Genomic DNA, 21144 nt, shown 5'->3' on the forward strand with positions numbered 1-21144 from the left:
TGATAGAAAGTTGCACATTTTTTTTCAACCTAATACAAAAATATTAACACTTCTGGACATTATAGGCATAAGTCGTTATATCTCTACAATATAATAATTTATACTGTACAGTATAACAGATAACAAAAGGTGCAATCCTTTTAAAAAAATCACACAGTTCACATGTTTTTATCATTTTATTTTTAAGTATAAACTTTTTAAACACTTTACATAAATTAACTCCTCTGAGACTAATTATTTGATGTACAGTAAATTGTAATTCATATAAAAATCCATAAACAACTTGTCTCACATAATTTACAAAAAAATCAGGGTCTCCTTTGCTTATCAGTGACAAGGATTCTATTTGCCAGTTTTTTTCCCCCCAAGGCAAACCACGTTAGCTCTGTAAAATCCATTATGAAATCCCCGCCAGGGCAGAAGTCACGTGTGCCAATGTCCTTTTACAAAGTAGCACAGGGAAAGCAGTTGGGATGTCTATAAACAGTAATTTTGCCCCACATTTTAAAATTAACAGAGATAGATATCACATCCTATGCAGAGAGACTACTTCTTGTAAGCAAAGGTCGACAATTCGGTAATATCTGGAAACACTGTATGCATTTTTTACCTTAGTTAAATACAGTGCCTCGAAGGAACGGATGGCCTCGCGCAAACTGTTTTGGCCTTTTTTTTTTTTTTTCCTTTCTTTCACTTACTGATTTTTCCTTTTAATACTTTCAGTCCGACTGAGTGCAGCGATATGCATATGTAAACATATTCTTTAAAGCCGATCACCTTTAAGGTCCCTCAGAAAAAAGTGTGGTTTTCGCTTTTTTTGTGTGTGTGTGGATTTTCTTTTACTTTCTTTCTTTCTTTCTTTTTTTTTAATAGCAGTCCATTCTCCCGGAAGGCTCTTCTGTGTCGGAGAGTCCGATTCGGATTGTGCTACAGAAAAATCCGAGCGGGGGGGGTGTGGTTGAGGCTCGAGAGAAACGCAGCGCCCCTCCCCCGGCTGGGTCCGCCTCCCAGCGCCGGGTGGCCGCCGTCCGTCCGCCGCAGCCGGCCCGGGGGGTTACCTCTTGCCGATCTCGCTTTGTCGGAGGAACTGGATGTTGTTGGCGCTGTCGGCCAGCTCCGGGTACTGCTCCACCGAAAGTACGTAGTACCCGTCGTAGCCCTGCACCTTGCCGGCGCTCAGCAGCTGCCGCTTCTCGCCCTCCGTCCAGAGGCGCGCGCCCTCCTCGCCGTCGCGCACGCGCTGCTGCTCGCGCGCCCAGGCCCGGGCGAGCGCGCGCTGCCGCGCCTGCTCCAGGATGCGCGCCTTCTCCTCGTCCAGCGTCATGCCGTAGCGCACGTGCAGCGCCAGCGCGCCGAACTGCATCTCCACGTCGGCGAACCTGCGCGTCCTGCCGTTGACCACGGTGGTGGACTGCGACACGGTCACGTTGATGCCGTTCTCCAGGGCCTTGCGGCCGCTCGTCAGCCGCAGCGTGCCCAGGTCGCTCTCGGGCGTGGTGGTCTTGATGAAGTAGTGCGTGTCCTTGCCCTCGATGGTGAAGTGCAGGTTCTCCAGGTAGAAGGCGTTGTTGAGCACGGCCGCCACCTTGATGCAGTCCTCGTTGGCGATGTTGAGCACGTTGGTCTGCACGCGGCCCTGGCTCACGGCCAGCATGACGCCCTTGCCGATCAGCGACTTGACCGTGGCGAACCACAGCCACGAGGGCGCGCCGCTGCCCTTGCGCCTGCTCACCTGCACCTCCGCCATTTTCCCCAGGGACAGGAAGGCCTTGGCCTGCCTGGCCACTTGTTGCTGAACTCCAAAAATGGGCTGAAAAGCGGAACAGAAAGAGGGGGAGGACGGTTTAGAGAACATCTGCAGCTCTTGGTTGCCGGGGAGCCGGCTCCTGGCAGCGCGCCCAGTCCTGACAACAACCCAAAAAAGAGGAGGGTGGGGGCCCTTCTGTGGAGAGCTCCCAGACATTTATTAAAACCTCAGTGGGTTCTCTAGATGAAAAGGCTTAAAAACACAACAAAACAAACAACTCTGGGTAGAGGAAGGCACTCAGAGGTCTCCTCCCCTCAAGTTGATCCAAATGAGTTTTGAAACGTAAAAGGAGGTGACTCCATCATGTATTAGTTAAGAGCTTTTTAGTTTCTGATGTGGGCAAAATAATGGTTCTAGCTTTTCTCTTTCGATTTCTGGACGCCCCTTTCCCACGCTCATCCCATTTGGGGAACCCCGTTTCTCAGGGTCACTGCGGCTTTCTCCATGGGAGCCCGGGGAGGAAGGAGCCAACACAGGCTGAGGGTTTGAAAGGCTGGGGGTGGGGGTACTCAGCACGGGACCACCGTGTCCTCCTACTTTATATGCTTTGAAATTCCTGTGCTTTAATTTAGGTGAACTCTGTCCCCTGTCCCGGCGAACACAGTTTCTACCCAAATTTCGCCACTGTTACCGGTAGCACAAGTGAAATGTATAGGGCTGAGTGCACAGCGGGACAGCTGGAGGTATTTATCACTTTAGGAAAACGTTTACTTTTTTGGAGACCTAGGGACGGTGGACCATCTATGCTGGCAAGCGTTTTAAATTGGGGGCATCTGAACTCAGCCATTTCTTCTCCTGCCAGATGTTTGCCTGGCCAGTGTTTCCCCAAAAACATCTGTTTCATCTGCAGCAGTGAAAGAAACATTTGTTTTTTTCGGCGCTTGGGGCAGCCTCCAGTGTCTTTGCTGGGGATTCCCTAAGCTGTCCTTATGGTGCGCTTCTCTTTGACAGAGGACTCGAACCACATTTAGGAGGCTGCCTAGGAAAAAAGTTGGCAAGTCCATTTGTACAGTAGGACTTAAGTGTTCGCAGACATGTTGGGAAGTTAGACACAGTAAGGACATGCCTATTCAAATGCATTGGGAAACTTCAGTGTGTCTTCGTGACACTTTATCACTGTAGATGTATTTGCAATTCGAAATGTTAAAATGGCTCCCAGACCTTGGAAACTTGATGGGTTTTGCTTCTTAAATGGAAAGGTGACATCTTGAAGAAGGAACTGTTTTATGTGAGGTATGAAACCTATACCAGAAAACAGAGGTATTGGCACTGAATATACTGTGTGTGTGTTGTGTGTGTGTGTTTCAGCCATGATTGCCTTTTCTCTTTGTATTCACTGAAATTATAGGAAATTGCTCGGGGGGGGGGGGAATTAATCTAAGAAACTCTGCCCTCTCTTCTCCTTATCATTATGGGGTAACCCAATTTCTTGATCTTTAATTATTCTTGCTTTAAGCTAGAAATTCTAGTGTTTCGTTGTACATTCCTTTCTGATCTCTCAATGGCAGGAATTAAAAGGGCCATTTTCTGAAATGGCAGCTTTGACTTTGCAATTTTCCGTTCTTTTTCTTTTATTTTAGTTCTCAGAACAATTATAGGCCTCCTGAAATGTTATTTTCAGGAAAATTCTATAAACACCTAGTTGCAGATGGAGCTTTATCAGAGGACATTTTATTTTTATTTTCAATCTGTTCCCATTAAACACTGTTCAGATTTTAAAGAAGTTGAACTTTGCGGCATTGTTTGTGGGCTGCTAATTTGTAATACGAATCCCCTGCCCTCCCATTTATAGTATCTTTGCCTTGAGGTCCCAAGTGCTATAAATGTGCTTTCACGGGGGTTCTCTGTAGAAAGCTTGTGCTAAAAAATGAGCTCCCTCATTTTATTACCTTCTGATAATGTCTTTTTATGTTTTTATTAGCATCACTAAAAACAAATTCAAGGCTGTTTAACAGGCCCCTGGTTTGCTGCACAGAAATGTGATGTTTTTCTACCCTAAAAGAGTCAAAAAAATATTAAAAACCGGTCTGTGGTCCAACTTTCACAAGGGCAGTTTGATTAAATGGGTAAATATGACACAGGTAAGCCATCTGTCACCCTTTCACAGTTTTACTTTTTGTTCTTACCGGTATATCATCCCACTGCTGACTCTTCACAAGTTCATAAGAAGGCTCGGTTAAATCAAATTTGGGAACAGGGAATCCAGGAATAGCATTGTGCAGATGGAAACCGAATGTCACCAGCCAGCTGTTAACATCTAAGAGAATGTTCAAAATGAACGGTGTTAGAGTTATTTTATGCTTTCATACATTTAAATTCTTACCTTAAGAAACCCCCAAATTCACAAACAGTAACCCGAAGAGGAGTCCATGCTTGCCTTCATTCTCCAATTCAGACCCCATTCCCTATTCGCGGACTTGAAGCCGCTAGCCTCCATAATGGAGCTATGGCAAGGGCTACGGAAAACACAGTCCGATAGCTGCTCACTGAGACTGCATAAACTGTCACACGTGCGGGGGTGCATCCTGTGCTAAAAGTAAGTGGTAAACAGGGGTAATAACAATGCACAGCAGCATGAAAGAGCCACAGTTGAGGTAAACAAAGGGAATTGGTAGTTAGTCAAGACTGGTCTTAAATAGAAGTTGTGTGTTATTAGCTTTCAAAAGCGATTGCCCAAGGATATGCAGCTTCCACAACCCATTTTCTATTAATAAAAACCCTAAATTGAGAGAATTAAAATCAAGAGTTGATTCTTAATCAAAGATTAATGCTGAAAACTGGCAGAACTGGCCATGGGCACAAAAGTTCTGATTACCATCAGCTATGACTTCAAAGGCTCACTTGTGCACAGGTGGGGGCGAACTTTTTGGGGAGAGAACCTGGAAACCTTTAAAATGGTATTTTAAAATATTGCCATGTGACTCCAAAAGCCATTAAGCGCAGAATAAGGCTTTTATTCTATTCTGGAGGTTATAATGTTACAGAACAACTCAGCAGGCTTGCAGCTTTATGAGTACAGTTGGGTGTAGATTATTTTATATATTAAGCACATTGCTGGAAAATTTGAAATTGCATTTCACCTCATATATTTTATGCTGTTCCATCTCTCTTTTGATGTTTTTCAGAAACTGCTGCTATGGCATTCCCTGCAGTCCACATTGCTAGGAAAGGATGGATTCAGGAGCTGTGGGCTTTCCCACCTTTCAGGCAGCCCTGTCAACACCTCTTAAATAACCAGTGGTAAACTGCTTGTCAGAATGATGGAGAGCCACTTGCTTCCTATTTCCTCCTCTAGGGCACAAACTTCACCTCATCACCAGGCTGGCAGGTCCTTTGTCCAAACGTCATATGGCTATAGAAGCAATGGTATTCTCCCTTTTTAAAAGGAGGGGTGGTGGTGGTGGTGGGAGAGAGAAATCCCAAGTTCATCACATAGAATAGAGAGCGCTACTTTTTTGGGGTGTGCATGTGTGTGTGTGTGAGTACATAAGAGATTACGGAGGGTCTTATGTTTTGGAGAAAATTCTCCTGAATGGCAGTGTCGGGGGCAAAGGTTCTCCTACTATGAACAATGTCTGTGTAATAGTAAAAGAATAAAAAGATCACAGGGTCTTAAGTATTGAAAAGCATTGCCAAAATAACGGGACTCAGATGCTGATGTGTATTGAGTAAGCTGAAGGAGAACACCATGAGGGTGTTGCTGAACCAGGATTGTGAAAGAAGCAAGTTTCAGCTGGTTCACGTGGAGGAGAGCTATGACAAGCTTTTGGCAGTCTGGGAAAGCAGGAAGCAGATGTGAAATGAACAGGGGGCAGCATTTTGAGAGTTGTACCAAGAACTGAGAAAACAGGCATTTCACTATGCCTCAAATATTGAGTAAGAAAAGAGACAGCTTGAAGGAGGCCCTAACACAAGCCAAAACAAAACAGGGAACCCCAAACCAAACCAAAAACAACAACAAAAAAGAAAACAGGAAAGAACCTTCCTCCAGGAAGCATACATGTGGTAGAGAGGTTCATGTGGTAGTGTAATTCAGGAAAGGAAGGTGGGGGCAGAAGGATTCAGAATACATGCAGTGGAGGATGAGTGGAGAAGTCAGAAACTGAAGTGAGCCAGAGCAGTGCTTGCAAAGACTGTGTCTCTCTCATCCTGGTGGTTTTGTGGTGGCAGAAGTGGGATGAGATGTTTCAATCAGATCATGCCCGAAACCTGGAAAGATCTTACTATCCCCTACTGGCAGAAAAATTTGTGTGTGTCTATTAGTAGTGCAACCACACACGGACTGCCTCAAATAGCACAAAGTAGTGAAAACAGAAACAGGATCCGCTGACTGAGCAAGTGGTGGGAGAAACTGTTCCTTTATTGTCCTGAGGTGATGGTGGTGGAGAGTTTAACATCCCGGGAATGAGATGGTGAATCGCACTTTGCCGTGTTTCACGATTCCTCCATTAGAACTTCACACGCATATAAAAGAAAAACCAATGTTACACATTTGTAAGGGAGTTAGTAATTAAAGCAGAATTGCACATATTTTATACCATTAAGGGAGGCATTATTCTCCCCATTTCACTGTTAAGGGAACAGATTAAAAAAAAAATTGTGACTTGTCTCTAAAGCCACATGACTTACAGGAGAGGGGTTGGGATCGGAGTTCCAATTTGGGGACTCCCAAGTTCATCCTGTTTTCCACACCCCCATGTTACCTCCCTTCCTTAAGTGACTGGATTCCATGTCATTTCAGAAACTTGTGGCCTTGGGCATTGGAGACAGAATAGGAAGTAACAAACTATGCCTCAGTTTCCCTTTCTGGTTTCTCTATGGTTCCATAGAGAAATAAACACATTTAAAAGGCTAGGCATTTGATTTTGCAAGAGTAAAGTGTAAGGCTAAAGAAAGCAACTCCCATTATTGTGTGTACTCATATAAGGATTAAAGTAATTCAGCATTTGGAAAGGAAAAAAAAACCCCAAAACCTGCTTACCTGTGATGTAATCTTTCACATCATGGATTTTGCTTGCAGGATTGTTATTCCTAAACATATAGAGGTTAAAAGGAGCTGGGTCCTTCCCAATTCTTTTCCAGATTTCTATGTCAGGTGTTGTCCATCGTCCTGCCAAAATATCATAATCTCTTTCTCCAAAGTGGATTAATTTCGTGAGTGGGTCATATAAGCCACCATGAAATCCAATTACCAGTTGAAAGTCAACATTGGAGTCAAAATAGATTTCACCGTATGCAGTATACTGAATCTGTTTTAGCATAAGCCCATTGCTACTGAAAACAGCCAACGGTGTCCCTGTATTATCTGACGCAATGTAGAATTCATCCCCACTGCTGATTTCCATGGCAAAGAGATGTCCCTGGAGATCATAATAGAGAGAAGTAATTTCTGAACTCGAATGGTTGTACACATGAGTAATCCTCGTGGGATAAGTTAAGTCAGCATAAAAAAACTGCAGGTGCTGTCCCAGACTGGTTTTGCTAGATACGCGCCTTCCCAGGCCGTCGTACCGATAAATCACTGTCCAGCCACTGCCCTTACTGTAAACCCGAGTCAGAAGCCCCTTGGAGCTGTACTCGAAGATCTCTGTGCCTCTTTGACGCAGAAACCCATCTTCATCCAACCGATACTGAACATCCCCGAGGCGGGTGATCCTGTCTCGCAGGTCATAGCGAAGAGGTGTCAGACGGGCACTGTTACTCGGGTTCAGTAAATGGAGGTTTCCATTCAGGTCATAGTTGTAACGCCACATGATCTTTTCATTTAGATAAACTGTTTGGAGCTGTCCATCAACATCATATTCGTAACCATATTTAGTTGTGTTGGCAAAGGGCCCTATTTTGATTTCTCTTTTGGTTACCCGGCCCATGTTATCATATTGAATTGTAATCCAGTACATGAGTGACCTGAATATCTCATACTGAATTTCCTTGATGCGGCCATGGGCATCAAAGTGCTTCGTATAAGTCATTACAGCTGTGGAAATGATCTGGTTAATATCATAATATATAACTCCAAATTTTCCAAACTGTTCAACTTTGCCAGAAATGTCATCAAACTGATAGAGATCAATGGGCAGTGGCGTTTCATTGATGACACCCTGCATGCTGGTCACTCGAAAGCTGTTGTCATAGCTATAGTCAAATCTCGCATTTACCATCCCATCCTCACTAAAGCGGAAAATCTGTCTGTCAATCAGGGGGCCAATTTGCCTGTATCTAATGGTGCAAATAAAACCATCGCTCTGGAGGTTTACCGTTTTGAGGACTCCCGCTGTTTCGTCATAGGTAAAACTGACTCTTGTGCTATCATATAGAATCTCGGAGAGCCTGGTCTGCCTTCTGTACTTGAACAAGACCCTCCGGCTGGTCCCCAAGAAGGCCGTCTGCAGAAGCAGCCCCTCCTCGTTGTAGTCCGTGATGACAGAGGCGTTGCTCTCGGGGGGGTTGTAAATGTTGCGGTAGTAGCCGATGGACCGGATGGTCTGCATGGTGTGGCGAGCCACACTGGGCATGGTGATGGCAGACAGCCGGTCCCACATGTCGTATTCGAAGATGTACTGCCTCTGGCTGTGAAGCAGGAGGACCATGGACTGGAAAGACAGAACAGACTGTTGTTCAATATTTGTGGGTGGGGTGGGGGGGCTAAGGGCGGGGGGGGGCAAAAGTAGATCCAGTGACCACACGTATAAACATTTTGCTTGAGAAAATTATTTTCGTTTTAATTGAGTTATCCTTGACCTTACATGTTAACGATTCCCTGCCTAATTTGCTTGGATGCTTCATTGTGAGGGGTTCTGCAGTTAGTGGCTCAAGATTCATAATGTGCCACTTGTCATGATTGTACCATTCTTTTTCTAGGCATTCACAGCCAAGCAGCAGATTGTCGATGGATGTGGGTAAGTCATGATACAGGCACGGGCAAAGCTGCTTTAAAGACAATATTTCAAGGAGAAAACAGCATATGGGAAAAGCAATCCTATCCATAATTAGCAATTATTTAGGAAGGTGGCTTTTCCCCCTCATTTGACTGAAGAGCCACTCAAATCATGTTTTAATTTCCAGTGCATGTGGGGGAGGAGCAAAGCATTCAAAATACTACTTTATGAAGACAAGACATAAAATTAGTCAAAAATGGATAATGTGTGTATAAAGCATCAACGTCAACAAACATTGCTAAATCACACGGTGAATGACAATTGTAAAGGCCCTTAATTGAAATATGGATCCAGGTATGGGTTTTGTTTGTTTGCAAATTCTTACCTGTCATCTGGAATGACAATAAAATCTACATTTTGAAATTTCCTTTAGCGAGTACCAAGTCTGATTTGTGTCTCAGCTGCTGTAAGAAGGTTTCTGGGCTACGTTCTACTTTGGTGCTAAATAACGCGGTGAATAAATATATAAATTAAAATGAGTTCTGCTTATTTTGCAAGTAATTGCAGAAAGACACAAGACAATCATTTATTAGGCCAGCATGAGAAGCTCAACCCTGAGGCTCAATAGTGAATAATACAGCTCAATAGTAATACAGAGCATGGGTGATTCTCTCCTATGAGGAAGCTTCTCCCAAACCCTGTTAGACCAAACACAGTGATGGCAGATCAGGAAGGATGCGTGTGTTAGGTGCCCTCCTGGGACGTATGCTTTGCTTTTGCCAGAGAAACACATAATCCCTTGTCCAAGGCTCGTTCCCTTTCTCTTTACCGTCCACCATCTTTGAGAACAGCCTGCAAGCCAGGTTCTGCAGTTTCCTCTGTGGGCATATCTAGGGGCAGTCTTTGTAGGCTGGCTGTGTAGGAGATGTCTTGTGAATTGTTCCTAATAGTTTGCACTGTGCCAAGGAAGGCTTGGATTATTGCTGAATTCACGGGAATTAGTACCTAGTTGTGTAGTCATTTAAAATCACATCTGATGATAATAAAATATTACTACTTCTGCTATGAATAGGTTTTGGTTTAGTGTGCCTATCCTAGCAAGGAAATGGAAATGGTTTGATGGATTTTAGGGATTTGGGAGAGATGATGAAAATACTGGCTTTTCTGATCCCCACTGATATATGAATGTGACCTCAGTTACTGCTGGTAGTGGCTCTTATTAATGACATGCTCTTTATCTCCTTTTAAACAATTTCCCATGACATTATGATCACTACTATCAGTTTTTAAGGTCTTGGTATTTGTTACACTTCTCTGTAATGCACTTAATTTACATTGGGAAAAGTGTTCCAGGATGAAGTGGGGACCCACTCCCAGTTTCTTCGGGACGAAGTTGTCTTGGGGCTTATTAGGTTGGAGGGTGAAGTGTTTTCCGGGCATGAGGACTTGCTCCCAGGAAGGGATGTGTGTAGGAGGGCTTCCTCTGTGGTCTCTCATCAAATCACCAGTAGAGTAACTGTCGAGTGTGATGATTAGTGTGGAGGGGAACTGTCACCCAGTGGGCCGGTCCACTGTCTCAAGGGTTGAGTCTCTTCAAAGGAGAACAGATGAGCAGGTTTGCGAGAGAAGAGACTGGCAAGTAGGGGAAGCATTTCAGAGTTGGGAGGCATCCATGGTGAGCTCTGAACCTGACGCTGGTTCTCTGGAAGGCTAGTCCGTGTCGAGGCCGTCTAGATGTAGACGGGATGACTGCCAGGCAGTGGGGCTAGATGTAGACTGAGGAGTTGTGCAGAAGGCCTCTCGTGAAGAACAAGACAGTGTGAGGTGAGTGAGGACGACAGTGTGAGTGACAGTGGCGCGGACTTGTGTTCTGGGTGACAGGTCACTCTGACCGATGCACGTAAGGCTGGAGGCAGTAACTGCTGTGTTTGTAACTTGGGTTGCTGCCTGCCTGGTGGTGGCATGCTCTGCGGTGCGACAGGCACTGGGACTCAAAACAGAACCCTTCCCTAGGGCTGATGCTTGTCTCAAGGGCAAATGAAACGTTCCACGAATATGCTCTTTGGCGGGTTCTGTTTTTTTCAGAAGGGAAGTGCAGGGAGGTGGCCGGTTCCCTGTCCCTTTTCTGTTGCTTTCATCCCTCGGGACCACAAGTCACCATCCCAAACCTCTCAGAGTACGACCAAGGATTTTGCACACGGGTAACTTTAAGGTATCGTGCCTAGTGCTTAAGGATGGGGGAAAGCCTAAGCGGGGATGCTTACACCTTTTATGTGCACAAGAAAGGAGAGATGCCACAGAGTGCCTGAAACGTGGCTTCCTTAAAAATAGCCTCTTTTGGTTAATAATATGCATAAATAGGATCTCCATGCTTTTTACGGTTATGTTGAAGCTCTGCCAGCGAGAGTACAACACTCACAGCTCCCGCTGTGCTGACGTAAGGCTCCTTCTTAAATGAAAGAGCTAGCATGGAGGTTATTTACTAATGACTTACATGCTCAAGGTCTAATTTGTGAATGTTGTCAATGTAGAAACTTGGCAGGTGGACAGCGTTACTGCTTGTTTGTTTGCGGCATAAATCACTTACAAGGGTCTCAGGTAGTAGAACTTAACTAAGGAGAAACTACTTTGCTAATGCAGAAATTCATCACCCGCTGTACCAGTGCCACTTGCATGTTGATACTTAGAATAATAAATGGAGCCCCATCACATGCCCCCCGTTCTCCTCCCCCACAGTGCCCCGCGTGACTGCTGAAAAATACTGATCATGGCTCCCTCCTCTGACTCTCACCGTGCAGGCATACCTTGTCCAAGTATGTGTAGCTCCAGGTTTTACCGTCGGCAAAGACCCGAGATACGACCCTCCCCTGGCCATCGTAATCCACTTTCTCGCTCGTCGTTCCCCGTTGGACACTGGCAATCTGGCCGGTGGACGAGTAGGTGACATTAACTGCCATCAGCTTGCTGCTGGGCAGCCAGAGAGTCGGGTGCCCTGACGTGTCATAGGCGATCCTCAGCAGGAATTTACGGTGGTCATCGTAGATCTTTTCTGTCTTTGTTGTTCGATCAAAGTCAACTGAAAGGAGGTTTCTGCCGTTAACCTGTTACAACACAAACAGGATGATAACATGAATCATCCTATTCCAACGCCAGTCCCTTATTACTCTTCAGAGGCCCTGCTATTGTTTAAACACCATTTATGATGATTGATTCTCTTTGTCAGTAAATTAATTTAGCAACTTCTTGGGTACAAGTGCAAGGTAGTAGATTAACAGCTCCTTTAAAAGTTTTCATTAAGCAGAAAGAGAAGCCTGGCATTTGTTCAAAACCTCTTCAATTAAATGTAAACTTAAGCAACTGATGAGAAAAATACCAAAATGTATTTGCTTTAAAGTTTGTTCAGAAGATATGAAGGTGGTCAACATGACATCTCTGTAACTTACTCAGAGCCCCTCCCTCTGTAAGACACTGGAAAACAACTGCTTAGTAGATTAATCATGGCTCTATTAAATAAAAGCAGTAAATGTGACTCTGGCCCTTTGAAGAACAGTTAAGTAGAAGTTGGAACCCACATTACAGTAAATTATTAATGAGTCTAAATAGCAGGAGGTTACAAACATGATCATTGCTTTTGGCCCCGTGCTGAAATGTCACAAGTTTTTAGAATGCTTTTCCCTTTAATAACATCTGGTTAACTGGCAGGGACCTCAGATGCTTCACTCCCGCATCTACAGGGTCCGATAATTATGCTTAGGGTACAGATCTAGCACGATGTTGTTGTAATTGGGTCTCCGTGTGGCTCTGTGCCATGTCCAGAATCTCTGACTACATTTGGCTATTACTGTCTGGGATCCAAGGCTCATACAGACCAGCACTTGTTACTGCAAAGGAAATGTGGCCGTGGTTACACTCTACTTTAGAAACAGTCTGCAGCGTACTGAGGACCCCCGAAGAGTGGATTTTCTGTAGCAAGACAGAAGCTTTCGGATGGTGATAGCCTGGATATACCAAAAATCTGCATCGACTACTGGACTGTTTTAAACATTAAACAGGAAAATCTGAATTTTACATGAGCATGTCTTAGCTAGAACTTTCGAAGTGGACAGCTGCAGCTGATCAGTTAGACACACAAGCACACACACCACTTCCGCACCGACATCCACACCGACGTGTACGTGCACATACAATATGCATGTGTATTTATGTAAACTCTGGGATAAAACTCATCTGTGCATTCCATTATTGACATTAACCAAGCCCCATGAAAAGATACTCTTCAAGCTTAAACTTTTCCAATCAGCGGTTCAAGGGGAGTACCGTAATGGCCCTGGAAAGGTATGGAAAGGTTTACTAAGAAGTCCACGGAGCGAACTAGGTGATGTTGGAGGCAAAAAAGTACCCAGACAGACAGGGCACAGAAACTGAGAAAGGGTAGAGCCCTGGAGGGCAATCCGGAGATCTTAATGTTCCGGTTCCGTCCTTGCAGATCCAGCTGGTTGCCACAGCAGAATCTGGTGTGTAAGGCGTGCATGTGTGTGTGCATGTGGGTGCGCTGCGGGGAGGAGCCCAGGACTCGAGGAGCCCCATCTCCTTACCTAACAGGGTCTAGAGGCAGCATGACTTTGGGCTTTGGCGCCTCTGAAGCTGTCTGTCCATCTGTGAGGTGCTCGGGTGAGAGGCTGTAGGCTCTGTCAGCGATCTGACCGAATTCTGCCAGGCCAGCTAGAGGCTTTCAGGGCTTCCGTTCTCCCATGTGGAAACGCCTGCATGTTAGTCCCTGCCTTATGTGAATTCTGGGGAACTTCACGAGGTTAGGCTTGCAGAATGCTTTGCGGACCCCAAAGAGAAGCTGCTGGCTAATATTACAAATACCTACTTTAAAGCCTCTAGGAAGATTTGATTTGCCATCAGATGAACTCAACAGTCAACTGGCAGGATCCAGCTCTTCTTCAGCTTATCTTGGCACAAAATTTTTGATACCTTAGGATGAGGTTTTGCACGATTTAAATGGTTTCTTATGGTTCTTGGACGTATTTCTCCGATCGTGACTTAAAAGAAAAACCAAACAAAACCACCACCTCTGAATGTTTAGGTTTGCCCTCTTTTCTCCTTCCGTAGGTAATTCCAGGCTGGAGCCAGCCCCGTCGGACTGCCTGTGCAGTTTCCAAGGACTGTGCAGCCTGCAGGACTGCCCCATCTGTTTGCATTTTACTTTGTATTCATTTTAATTTGTATTTCAATTCTTTATTGCCTTCCTTAACCACACTTGCTCTCTGCAGTGCTGCCTCTGGTTAGAGCATGAGCAATCTGGATGGCAGACTGGACTGCAGGCCTGCTCCGACTGTGTGCGTATCAAAGGGAGCTGGGCAGAGAGCAGCGCGGGGCCCCTTCTTCCCACCGCCTGCACCCTGCCGCCCTCTTCTTCCTCTGGTCTGTGGATGTGGCTACGCAACACCAAAGCATCCGGGAGACAATCACGTGGTAGTTGCTGTGTGTGCCACCGTACCCAACATGCCGCCATATGGAAACATCTAGAAGCGTTGGGATACTGAACATCTGGGTACAAGTTTCATTTTTCCTTTTTATCCAGACAAACGCGGTGCAATGCCTTTCTTGCGTCCTCAGATCAGAGCAATGAGGAAAGAATTAGCATGTGGCTATTTCCCCCCACATTCCCAATGAGCTAAGGTTTCAACCATTTTCGGATTGTTTCCAGATACCAGTCATTGTTACTGAATATGTAAGATTTCAAAAGATACGAATAGACCTTTTGTTTCCTCTGTTCTTCCCATACACACCCAAACTTTCTCCTTCGGGTATTATAAACAAAGTGCAGAAGTCAAGGGACATTTCCATTCTAGGACACAGTCCTACTTAACTCTACCTTTATGAAATTATGGCAACGCTTCTACCGCTTTTTTTTTTTTTTTGGACAATCATAAAGGCCCGGCATTGTTCCATGTTCCAGTGGCCTTTTAAATGAATAGTTTTAATATAAAAAATATCAATTCAAATTGAATAGTTCATCTAAGATGAAAAACCTTAGATCATTACTGTACCTCCAGCTATATAAAAATGAAGCCAAATGTTGTGTTTGGAGAAGAGATCACCATGAAGTCCTTTGTGATATACAGCATTTCTTTTAAGCAAGCATGGAAAGTCCCTGTTTTCAAAGATCATGTCTAGCGTGACTGTGAGGAGATCACAGCATCCCTTGGATATGGGAATGGGGGTAGTGATCATCTTCCCTCCAGAATGCTTGAAAAACTAAGGTATAAAGATGTTAAACAACGCCTTTATGTTTAAAGACATCAAGCACCATCAGATTATATTCATGTATCTGGAATGTTATGGAGGGAAGTGAGGAAGGGCTGTCTCATTACCCAGTACACTCGGTGACAACATCACGACTCCCCTGTGTCCCTGTTGGAACATCAGCTGGTTGCAGACGGTTTTGTGTCTCTCCGCATGTCAGCCAGGGCTAACAGCATGGCACCATCCCACTCCGGGCTGCGCCGCTCGGCTCCGAGTGAGGAACAGCACAGCACGCGAACGTGACTCGCAGAATGAGCTTCAAGTACGCTATCATATGCGTGTAGGCCTTTAAAACACACTTTTGGCTTTCAAATTTTGAGAACTGTTTTTTTTAAGTGATTCACTAACTTTTTTTCCTGTAAGCATCTGAATTCTGGGAAAGTTTAGAAGATACATCTTTCTTTTCAGAATACCATAGCGGTTTTTTTTTTTATAACTGATGAAAGACTGGTTCCAAAGTCCATCACAGACAAAAAATGAGGAATATTTACCAAACATAAGAGAAAGACAAGAAATTTTTATGCCTGTGTCGTTTTTTTTTTCCAACTTAGCCACAAACAAGTGAGCTCTGGAAATACCTAATCTTTAGTTTGCAATGCTTTCCCACATCTCTCACCATTTCATTTGCTTGTGACTCCTGACTGTATTTCCCTTTCCCCTTAATGCACGTTTCAGAGCAAATGCTTTCCATGTTGCTAGTTCCTTGTTAGTTTTCCTTTTCTACTCTTTGCTTTAAACAACGTTAAACTACAATATCTGGTGTTCTATTATAGATATGTCATCTACTTAAGAGTTACGTTTGTGTATAGCAGTCAAACATTTGCAAGGATGTGCTATCCATATAGCTTCTCCCTTGGACCTAGATGCAGTGAGATAATCCATATTTTAAGACTGGCTTTTCCTCATTCATTCACTGAATAAATATTTGAGGACCCACTCTGTGTCAGGCAGCTTGCTGAATTTAGGCAAATACCTTAAGAATGACAAGAAGTTTCTGCTAGGAAATAATGAAAGGTAAGCGAGGGAATGTTCTGTTTCAGGGAAGGGTGGGAAGCAGGTGAGTACTGATCCAGTGTGCCTCGGGGGCCTTTGGTCCTTCCCCCACCCCCCCACCCTTCACTTCTCTCCCCTATTTTGGCAGACTCCGGTCCAGTCTAAGCCAGGTTTTCCTATCGTCACTCTCTCCCTAGAATTTCTCCCTTAGAACCACAGAGGAATGAAATTAACAGTCAGAGCCGGCACATCCAATCTTATCTTAAAAGAAAGAAACCCTCCCTTGTGATCTTGGCACTGTCTCTATGAGAGCAATCACACCTATCAGCTGGAAATCTCCTCCCAGTGTGGCTGAACAGGCTACTTTAAAAACAGGGCATTCTCTGAAACGACTTGCCAAGGCCATTGTGGTGGGCCCACTATTTAGAAGAAACTAACACCCATGCTTGTGCGCTCTTGTTTTTTCTTCCCCCAGAGTGAGGTATCTGCTTCATTTTGAATCAGGCAGAGAACCAGAGACGCAAGATAGGATTTCATCTTTTCCTCTACTCTTCCTGATTTCTTTTTATGCCTAGAAAAGCCATGTTACAAAGAAACAGAGGACACGCTTAGACAGAGCTTGTCTCAAAGAAGAGAAGGCAGCATATTCTGCGGCCAGTTTCCGGGCAAAGCGTGTCCCACACTCTTCCCTTGTTCTCCTAACCAGTGTGCTAAAGGGCTCTCTCTTATTTACCTGCTGCGTGGATATAAATGCCTAACGTATGCCTATGTGGTACAGAGTCTCGGGGTTAGGGTTAGGGAATATATAATCATGCCTTTTATTTGTAAAGTACTTTCACATTGTCTCATTTGATTCTGTAACAATTGTGTGACGTGGAGGCAGGGCAGGGTAAAACTGTATTTATCCATTATCTGTATCCAGTGTATTGTCTATGCTATGAAGTGTATGTCAATGACCTATATAATGTCTATGTTATAATGTCATAATGTTATGATATTATCTTGATAATATATTACTTATATTCTATATGGATTATCATGATATACATAAGGAAACAGGTTTCAGACATGTTATGATTTTCCCATAAGGTTTATTATTAGCAAAAAGTGGAGCCTGATCTAGAACCCTCGTTTTTGGAATTCTAGTTAGTGCTGTGTCTTCTCTGGTATGTGGAATGAGGAGCACAAATGTGAGCAGCATCTTTGTATCTTTTGGTGAAGGAAGTCCTGTGTCTGAGGGTAGGTGTGACTCTGTGCGTGTGCGTGCACAAGCACACGTGTCCATGTACACCATGCCCATTATAGGGAGAGCTGGATAAGATAGAGCCTGTGAACTAGCTTCCAGATTGCAATGGCCCAAGGAAGCAGGGGTCCTGGAAAGAAGTAGTAGATGGGGGCAGCCACCACTGATTCCTAGGTTCAGGAGTGGGAAAGGCGGGGGAGCTGGAGTCTACTCGGTCAACAGGCCAACCCTAGGAAAGGGACCGGAAGCAAATCAGGAGCTGGCTTCCTCTCCTGTCACTTTACCTTCACCTCTACTGTGCTCTTCCCTCTAGGTTCTCTTGCTTTTCCTCCTCACTTCTCTCTCTGAACAAGCCCCCCTCTCCAGTGTCCCCTAGCTCCTGCCTGCCACAATTCCGGAGCCAGGTGGCTTGGAGTTAGGGCATCCTGGCTCCCGCAGCCTGGGAGATGGGGGAGGTGGGAGCATACAGCACTGGTTCCAGAAGGTCATGTATTTAGAGTCCCAAACACCTGCCTTGAAATTGAAGTGACATCAGAATGTAACCTGTAAGTTGGATACTGGCTGTATGTGATCCACTGATCCTTTATTCCTTTATTTCTGTTTCTTGGAAATAGCCAGAGATAATATATAGTAGCTGTTTCTTACTCCCTCAAGGATTGTCAAGGTAAATCGTGTGGGCCTCTTATAATAATAATTTAACCATTTTTGGTGCAGGAAAAAGGACATTAATGGTATGCTCCATGTTCTGTTCTCTTTCCTTGACTTTCAGTCTTTTTAAATGGCAAGGGGAAGTATTTTTAGGAACAGTTGTCTCCATTCATCTGATAAACTAAAATCTGTTTGCTAATAGAAAGAATGAGCCAGGTTCAGTTTACAGTGTCTGAAGGTGGTTTCGTGTAACCTGTGTTTTAGTACCTATCTATGTTGTCTCTACCAAACAGCTGTCATAAATCACAGCTTGCTTTCTCGATATATTTGGTTCACAATGGGAGGGAGGGGAAAATAAAAAACACCCAACAAGGTAAGGTGGAGAACATTTTGCAAAGATCAATTACACTAGCATAATCAGAAACATCATTGCATTTCTCATAAAGACAATATAAATCAATAGCGAGGAGGCAGCACTTAGGTTCTGCCACTGATATTCTTCCACGTGAATATATTCGCTATACTCTAAAAATCTTGAGAATGCAAAGAAAGAATCCGCTTTTCAATGGCCAGCCCATCTCTTTATGATTTGGAAAACTTTCAATATTTAAGCTCTTATTTATCCTCATCCCATTAGGAAGCCATCAATCTTTACCGAGTGGCTAAAGGAAAAGTATAAGATGATCAAGATAATATTAGTAAAACAACAATGGACTGACATCCAGGCTAGTTGGGATTGTGCTCCATGCAACTGCCTGATTTCTCAGGGAAGAACTGATTTTTAACCACAGGCACACTGAGGAAAAGCTTTTCTCCAACAGTTGGCTTTTACTAAGAATGACCTAATGGCCTGACGGCTGGCTACACCTCGTGCAGGCAGGGAAGGTGCCGCCCTGCATGTGGTTCTGGGCAGATGAGGATGAGGAGGGGATGAGCGCTAGGCCCCCCCTTGGGGACACGGACGGCTGGGTGGCCGTCGCCTACTCTCTGACACTGGCTTACCCGAAGCTTCCGACCAAAGACGTTGACTTTTCCTTGGGCTTGCTCTTTCCGGAACCTCCACTCGACCAAATTTTGACCGTTTTCACCAGGAAGACTCATGTTTCTTTTGGCAACCGTCGGATTAGCCGTGCCGGCCAGAACGTGGGGCTCCGTCTGGTAGTGTGAATCGAGGCCACTGGCGTAGATGATTCTAAGGGAGCCATCATAACCGATCTGATAGCTGTTTCTTAACTGATCTGAAAGACAAGGAGCCGAAAACAGGAACTACAGATATGGATTAAACACTCGGTTGGTCTGTGCAGTTGGAAGTGATACACATTTCTTAAAATGTTGACCGAACTCCATGTATAAGGAAACAAAAAGTACCGAATGCTGTCCTTTTAAAACATATCACGACAACTTTGATTTCTGGCGTTTCGTGCTGGATAGTAAAGGCAGGCTTCAGGGGAATTTAAAATCCTTCTCCACTTGAGATTTCTTTTTCTCGTTTGCCTGATGGAATGCATGAAGGGTCATTCTCCACAGATGTGCCAGGAAGGCTCTGCCAAGAGCCACATACGTGCTCCCTTGGGAGGCTGGTGTGTCGCGGCAGTCCCTGCCAGGGTCTCAGAAGAACCCCCCTCCCCTACACCCATCCCTCCCTTATTTAAAATCTTTTGCAAAGATTTCATATCCATACGTTGCATACCAAAAAGATAAGACGATATTTCCCTGAAACTGGACTTTTACAAAAGCAAGCCATCTTCTATTTTGTAAAAAACCCCCTCTTGCATTATAGGCTATTGCCTCAATTTAAAATTTTTCAATGATATTCGACCATTTGGGGAAGAAAGGAATTCAAGCAATATTAATTTTAGATGACTGCAGAGATTACTTGAGAGAACTGGTAAAAATAATGAATCAAAGAAGCTGAAGCTTAACTCAGATTTGGTAATTATTCTTAGAGCTGTGACCTCAACAATTGCAACTGTCACGGTAAACAGGCTTTTCCAAGATTATGTCAAAAAGGAATATGGCAGCAGGTTCCGCCACGAATATATTGGATATGGACCGAAAGGGAAAAAAAAAATTTATTACATAAACGGGCACGCAGAATTTGGTGTCAAATTTCCAGGGATCACATCATATGTGGACTGAAATGCAGCATCATGTGCGGACTCAGAACAAGCTCTGTCTCAAATGACTGCAGTTCCATGGCCCTGAAAAGGACCCACTCCCCAAAACTGCAGCAGATGACTCACAAAGGGTCTGATGACGCACGTGAAGAGTTGCAGTGAAGTTGCTTTTGGAAGCTGGAGTATACGTTACGTGATCCAAGATACATAGATATCACAAAACAAACAGTACCTATAGACACGGGGCTGTTTCACCAACATCTCTAGAGGTTTATGTTTTCACCCTCCCTTTTCTGGCTCATCTTAGAACATGGGTCACCACATCCTATGGGGGGTGCTAGTGGCATTTAAGGTTACCTGTCCCAAATTAGGCTTTCATGTTTACCTTGAACCATGGTGTAGAAGGAGTCGATCGAGGACAGATTTGAAGTGATGCTGACATCCTCTTCACGGCTGGATGACTCGATGTCCACCGTGATGGCCTTGTCCATGTCCCCGTGCAGGTTTGTGACGACTCCAGTTGGAAATGTAACATTTGTCAGACGACCTTCGCTGTCATAGCTACATAAAAGAGGCATCGACTCAGTGTTAAAGAGCAAACAGCAGGTTCTCCTTACATATAAATACCAGGGGCGGCAATATCAGCTGTAGAGATTTGGAAGGATATTTGCCTTTGTGCATGAGCCATGCAGAGTGAGGACTTCAAACGTGCTTTGAAGTAATCAAAAGCCTGTTTAAAAGAGAAAAACCTCACCGGCGAGAGCAAGAGTAAACAGAAGAGGTCTCCACCTCAGCATCTTCTTCTCTGAAGTGTGACCAAAATCCTCCTGCACATCCAATTTGCTGTTTCAAAGGGAACATATTTACTGATACTAAATTCCTTAGTCTTCGCGGTATTTTCTACAAAGTAGAATTAACTCACTGTTATATCAGTTTTTAAAGTTTTACTAACTTACGCCCTCCACGGAATAGGAGTGCCATAGGAATACATGAAACTTTGTAAAATGGTATGTATACATTGTATACAATAAGTAAAAATATTCTTGTAGTAGCTTGTGACATCTTCAACAAATTAATACAATAAAGCCATTTAAAGACTTTCTTATTCCTCATTGTTGACGTACTTTAGAATGGTAAAATGGC

The 21144-nt window shown here is 44.3% G+C and overlaps 1 protein-coding gene across 1 annotated transcript in view; it reads right to left on the reverse strand.

Annotated features, from left to right (window-relative positions):
• Positions 1–908: 908 nt before the first annotated feature.
• Positions 909–21144, reverse strand: part of TENM3 (teneurin transmembrane protein 3) — a 1257915-nt gene continuing 1237679 nt past the window's right edge. Inside the window, exons 29-34 of the mRNA XM_027598498.2 lie at positions 20387–20562; positions 18887–19122; positions 11490–11786; positions 6789–8400; positions 3934–4064; positions 909–1810 (exon numbers count right to left, since the gene is read on the reverse strand). Of these exons, the coding sequence (XP_027454299.1) occupies positions 1055–1810; positions 3934–4064; positions 6789–8400; positions 11490–11786; positions 18887–19122; positions 20387–20562 (3208 nt within the window). The 3' untranslated portion in view covers positions 909–1054. The remainder of the gene's footprint in view (positions 1811–3933; positions 4065–6788; positions 8401–11489; positions 11787–18886; positions 19123–20386; positions 20563–21144) is intronic.

The sequence above is a fragment of the Zalophus californianus genome, chromosome 2, assembly GCF_009762305.2.
Source record: "Zalophus californianus isolate mZalCal1 chromosome 2, mZalCal1.pri.v2, whole genome shotgun sequence".
NCBI lineage: Eukaryota > Metazoa > Chordata > Mammalia > Carnivora > Otariidae > Zalophus > Zalophus californianus.